The sequence below is a fragment of the Leucoraja erinacea genome, chromosome 23, assembly GCF_028641065.1.
Source record: "Leucoraja erinacea ecotype New England chromosome 23, Leri_hhj_1, whole genome shotgun sequence".
In the NCBI taxonomy this organism is placed as follows: domain Eukaryota; kingdom Metazoa; phylum Chordata; class Chondrichthyes; order Rajiformes; family Rajidae; genus Leucoraja; species Leucoraja erinaceus.
In genome coordinates, this window is record NC_073399.1 from 34,695,707 (window position 1) to 34,701,713 (window position 6,007).

Consider the following 6,007-nt stretch of genomic DNA (forward strand, 5'->3'; position numbering starts at 1 on the left):
GTCCGGCCCAATCAGAGCGAGGGTAGTGCAGCTGCCGGCTGACCGTCGACTCCTCCGCGCCTGAGATGAGGCCGCTTTCCACACAATTCCACCTGAGATTATTGATGATAACGTTTCATACGCGCTCACCATTGACAACCGAACCTGAATCAAGGTGTGGTCGGTGCATTTCCCCGATGGTTTTCGTTGGAAAATCGATTCGAAGCGGCGCGCTATATTCCGCGGCCTTCGTTTTTAAAGGGCTGCAGTGTTTACGATCCCAGCAGTGACGGGCGTGGCGCGCATCCAATCACAGCGGCGGCCTGGTCAGGGGGCGGGATTTGCTTCGGCCGTCGGCCAATGGGAGCGCCGGGATGCGCGGAAGGGGAGGTCGTCAGTCACGGTGACGTGTCCGGCTGAATGTAGTTTCGGGACTTGCCCCCCCCGCCCCTGCCGCCGCGCCAGCGAGGCTATAAATAGCGGCCGCCGCGACCCATGGCAATGAGTTGTAACCGCGGGCGGGAGGAGCGACTTGTAGTGGCGGCGGACCGAACGACGCACGGACGGAGCGAGCTGCAACAAGGCCGCTGACAGGTGCCCGCACACACAGGGGCCTTTAAATCAAGAACAACGGCGAAAACCCCCGGGCCGCCCGCAACCGAGTGAGTCTGGAACCTTCGCCCGAGGAGAGGAATGGGGGGCGGGGGGGATACGAGTGTGAGCAGGGCGGGGTTGTCGCCCCTGAGTGTGAGCAGGGACGGGGGTGTCGCCCCCACCCGCCGCCGAGTGTGAGCAGGGACGGGGGTGTCGCCTCTCCCCCCCCCCCCCCCCCCCCACGAGAGTCGTCGACGACTTCTGAGTGTGTGATCATGCGAGTGTGAGCAGGCGAGTGTGATCCTCCCCACCATCCCCCATGAGCAGGGCTAGTGTGTGACTCTCATCTCGGTGTGAGCAGGTTGTTTACGACCGCTCTGAGTGTGAGCAGACGAGTGTGTGAATCCCCAAGCGTGAGCAGGGCGAGTGTAGACTCCACCGCAAGTGTGAGCAAGGCGAGTGCGAAACCCCTAGTGTGAGCAGGGTGAGTGAAATCCTCAGTGAGCAGCGAGAGTGTGAACCTCAGTGTGAGCTGGGCAAGTGTGAAACCCCTAGTGTAAGCAGGGCGAGTGTGAAATCCAGTGTGAGCAGGGAGAGAGTATGGAGGGTTTTGGTCTGTTGGGTATGCGGCGGGTGCATTTGATTGGGTGACTCTGGGGGAGTGGCGTTGCTGTTGGGGCTCTCGCCTCCCTGTCTCTCTCTCTCTGCTCCTATTCTCAACTGCACCCTGCCTTGCCACACCCCCACCCCCCCCCAGCCCTGCTCCTATTCCCAACTGCCCCCTGCCTGCCTCACCCCCTCCCCACCCCAGCCCTGCTCCTATTCCCCCAACTGCCCTGCCTGCCTGCCCCCCCCCCCCCCCCCCCCCCCCCCCCCCCCCCAACCCCCCCTTGCTCCCCCCCCCCCCCACCCCAGCCCTGCTCCTACCCCCTCCTCGCTACCCTGCCTTGATCAGTGGTTCATCTACCCCAGCCTGGTATTAAGCTTCCAATTATTGCCATTTTTTGTTTCTTCCACCCCCCCCCCCCCCCCCCCCCCCCCCCCCTTCTCCCAGACCTTTCCCCACCCAACAACCACCCTGATAACCTCCCCCCCCACCCCTGACATCCAGAGATAACCACCTCGGCTGCTTGCTATTCTTCCTGTTGCTGGAGATGTTTAAACTGGTAACCCGCTGTTCCATTTGGGGCTTGTGCACAGCTTGGGTGCCTGTCATGCTGGTAATTGGGAACACTAGATTGCCTTTGTCAGTGCCCGTGTTTGAGTCTCTCTCTGCTGTTGATGCGAGGGCTGTCTATCTCTGGCAGTGCTGGGGTTAATTAGGTAATTTGCATTCTGCCTGGTATTTGCAGTCTGTGACGCTTGTGTATTCTGTGTGCTGCGCTATCACGCGTTTGACGTCAATGTGGGACTTGGAGCATAAAAGGACCTGGAATCCTAGCAGGATAATCTCACCCATGAACAAACACAACCTTTTAAACACAGTTTTCCCCATGGATGTATTGCACGGTTATTTTGAGGAGATTTATTTATTCTGCAGATCGCTGCCCTCCACTCCCATCCAATTGGGCAGTTGCCTTCATTGCTCAATGCATGACAGAGGAGTTTGATTTATTTTGAAGGTTGTTGACTTTTTTGGTCAAAAGCCACTTGGCTTTAATATGATTTCTAGTTTTGAATCAACTTAAATATGCTGGAGGTGGTGAGGTGTAATATCCTCTTGGTTATTTCTTTTTTGCTTCTAACATCATACATTTATAATTTAGTGAAAAGCAATAAGGCTGCTGGCCAGCTCGTTTTCCAGAAGTGCTCTGTGTAACACGACAATGGTCGTGACAGTCAAATTATGGCACAGAACCTGCCCATTTTTTTCTTACTCTATTTTTTTTGTTTCTTCCCCCTTTCAAGGAACATCACTGCACATCTGACGAACATAAATTCCATCTTATCCAGCGCTGTAAGACATCAAGCTACCCTGAGGCATACTAAACCCTGCCTTTCAGAAGTTAATAGGTATTTATTTTCATTTGCAACGCAGGGTTTACAACTCATTCCGGCGATTGTGCAGCTATGCAGCTTGAAATCCAAGTAGCACTCAACTTCATTATCTCATACTTGTACAATAAACTGCCACGCCGAAGGGTCAACATCTTTGGAGAGGAATTGGAACGGCTGTTGAAGAAGAAATATGAATGTCACTGGTACCCGGACAAGCCATATCGAGGGTCTGGATATAGGTGTGTGCACATAGGGGAGACCATCGACCCTGTCATCGAGAGAGCTGCCAAAGAGAGTGGACTGGACATGAAGGATGTTCGTGACAACCTGCCTCAGGAATTGAGCGTGTGGGTCGACCCGTTTGAAGTGTCCTATCAGATTGGAGAGAAGGGTCCCATCAAGGTGCTATATGTGGATGACAGCAACGATACTGGGAATGACCTGGACAAAGAAATCAAAAATAGCTTCAACCCCGAGGCCCAGGTCTTTATGCCTATTTGCGACCCAGTGGGTGGATCGCCTGTATCCAGCTCTCCCTCTCCTCCGTTTGGTCAGTCTGCTGCTGTGAGCCCCACTTTCATGCCTCGTTCCACCCACCCTTTAACATTCACCACTGCCACTTTTGCTGCTACAAAATTCGGCTCGACCAAAATGAAGAGCAGTGGCCGCAACAACAAAGTTGCTCGAGCATCCCCCACCAGCCTCGGCTTGAATGTGAATACCCTGCTGAAGCAGAAGGCCCTGTCGACATCCATGCACTCTCTCTATGGGCTTGGTGTGGGTGTGGGCAGCCAGCAACAGCAGAAGACTTCAGCCCTCTCCCCCAATGCCAAGGAGTTTATTTTCCCTGGCATCCAGGGGCAAGGGGGTTCCAGCGCAATGTTCCCAGGGGAAAACGCCCTAAACCTCAGTCCTCTCCAGTATGGTAATGCCTTTGACATGTTTGCTTATGGAGGCCTCAGTGAAAAGTCCTTCATGGATGGTCTGAGTTTCAGCCTCAATAACATGCAGTATTCTAACCAGCAGTTCCAACCTGTCATGGCTAATTAGAGGTTCTGGCTCTATAATTATAAAAGTTTAGACTTCATTGAAGCCAAGGGTATTTCCCCTTAAATCCCTTGAGATCACTTAAAAAAAAAAAAAAAAAAAAAAAAAAAAATTGAATTGGAGCGTTAAAAGCTTGTAGTTTGGCACTTGGTTATTTAAAAAGCATCAATTTTTGGTTTTGCCAACCGAGCACAAAGATGATTTTATATGGACTGTGCACCTTTTTTTAAAATAAAATTAAAAAAAAGAAAAATGGAAAATGTTGTGGAGATGTGGCCTCCTTAACAGTATTTACACGAGGACAGGACATGGGCTAATTTAAGAATTGGCACTAATGATAAAAGTGGGCTTTCTGGTCTTTTTGTAATTGTATAATTTAATTTAGTATGAAGTTTGTAAAATACAGAGTATATATTGTTTCTACAACACGGTATTGCATTTATATCTTTTTACTACTGTGATCTGTGATGGCTGCGATAGTTTGCATATTTTTTTTACAATTGTAAAAAAAAAAATCCATTCAGAGACATCAAAATACTGAAGATTGTGTACAGACTATTCCCAAGTGATGGTGACTAAAGTGTAGAAATGTCACCTTTTTGGAAACACAATATTTGTATTTTCTGTTAAGAGTTTAAAAGTAAAAAAAGATTTTTTTGCTATATATTATGGACAAATGTAATCGTAATATTAATTTTGTACCTACCTTGTGCAATACTTGATAAAAACAGTATAACAAAAGTATTGAGTTTGTGTCTTACCTGTTAAGAGGGACTGAGATAGTTTATATTGGTAAAGGTTTGTATTAAAATGCTTTTTAAACAAAAAAAAGCACGTCTTGGGGCTTCCTTTTCTATTACCAAATAAGGCAACATCAAAGTATGAAATTGTCGAAGAATTGATGGCTTGAGCATTTTTAATTACGCGAGTTGTATATTTCCTTGCTACACAAGAATATGGAGCATCTGGGATACATGGTTGAATTAAATAGAGATTTATGAATATAGTGCCTAATGAATATCGTCTAGCATTGGACTTATAATCCACTAATTTGTTCATCCATTTAAAAAAAAAAGTTGATTATATTCCCTTGAGATAATTTGTTAGTGGTAACTGAACTAAAGCAGTATTTCAAAAGGGTGGGTATGTGAAATGTTCTCAACTGGGGGGGCAAATGAAATCAACATTAAAGCCAACCCTGTCAGTGTAAAGATGACGAGTATTCTACAATATGGAGCACAGACAACTGGAACTTTGAATGGGGAATAGTGGATAGGCATTTGTGTGAAACTGACTTACCTTGAAATGAGTAAAGGCCTGCATTGTTCTGAGTTGGCAAACTTAGTGAGCCAAATATTTTCCTGAAATGTAGAAGTTGTGAATTTAGTGAGAGCTTCACAGGATGGGTGTGTTCTTTTGAGAACCTGATGTGTGCATTTTTGAGAAAACAAGTCGTATGGTTTGTGAGGCAGTGATGCAGGCTGGTGGGGTTCGAGGCAGCAGCCGCGCCTTGCAGCAGGACAGGCCTTTCCCTCGAATGATAAACACAAAAAGCTGCAGTAACTCAGCGGGACAGGCGGCATCTCTGGGGAGAAGGAATGGGTGATGTTTCAGGTCGACTTTCCCTCTAATGATCAGCTTGGGAAATCTGTGTACACAGAGCCAAGACGTTGGCAATTGTTCCCTTTCTCTGGACAAGATAGAAACATAGAAAATAGGAGCATGAGTAGGCCATTCAGCTCTTCGAGCCAGCACCGCCATTCAATATGATCGTGGCTTGCACCTTGCTTGTCCAATCCCTTAAGAATTTTTAATGTTTTGATAAGGTCCCTTCTCGTCCTAAATTCCAGTGAATACAAGCCCAGTCGACCCATTCTTTCATCATATTTCAGTCCAGCCATCCCAGGAATTAAACTGGTGAACCTACGCTGCACTCCCTCAATAGCAAGACTATTGGAGTTTATTTTGCCGGGCTTGAAGCACAACCTGATTTTCCTGTTCGTGGTGGCATTTAAGATGATGGGGAAAGTTGGCTTGGTTACTGCTTCGAAGCAAATGCTGTTCCCTTTGCTGCCATAAATCTTAATGGGAGTGCACAAACAGCCTATCAAATTAAAGCAGGTGCTTGAAATCAACGATCCAAAAGCGGAGCAAGATAGACCACTCCTTCTAAATGCAATGGGCTGACGTATAGTACGCAACGGAGCGGAACGTGGACCTTTTTTTCATCCATTTCAGTAACCCGACCCGACTCGCAGTGTAATTAACGTTGCGGGGGAACAGTTTGTGTTAAGAAATTATAATTCTGAAAATGAGAAGATTTTTATCAAAAAACTTTTATTTTTACTAGGATGTTTCCGTAACCGCCTTCCATCTCCGCACTAGCATC

General features: G+C 47.7%; 1 protein-coding gene across 1 annotated transcript; it reads left to right on the forward strand.

The window, feature by feature from the left end:
* The first annotated feature begins 527 nt into the window (after positions 1-527).
* Positions 528-4,359, forward strand: LOC129708477 (protein Tob1-like). Its single transcript, XM_055654297.1, has 2 exons — positions 528-641; positions 2,612-4,359. The coding sequence occupies exon 2, from the start codon at positions 2,644-2,646 to the stop codon at positions 3,619-3,621; it is 978 nt and encodes a 325-aa protein (XP_055510272.1). The 5' UTR covers positions 528-641; positions 2,612-2,643; the 3' UTR covers positions 3,622-4,359.
* The last annotated feature ends 1,648 nt before the right edge of the window (positions 4,360-6,007 follow it).

Bases quoted from the DNA above. Each gene is read 5' to 3' on its own strand.
- LOC129708477 (XM_055654297.1), top strand. From the start codon at position 2,644: ATGCAGCTTGAAATCCAAGTAGCACTCAACTTCATTATCTCATACTTG.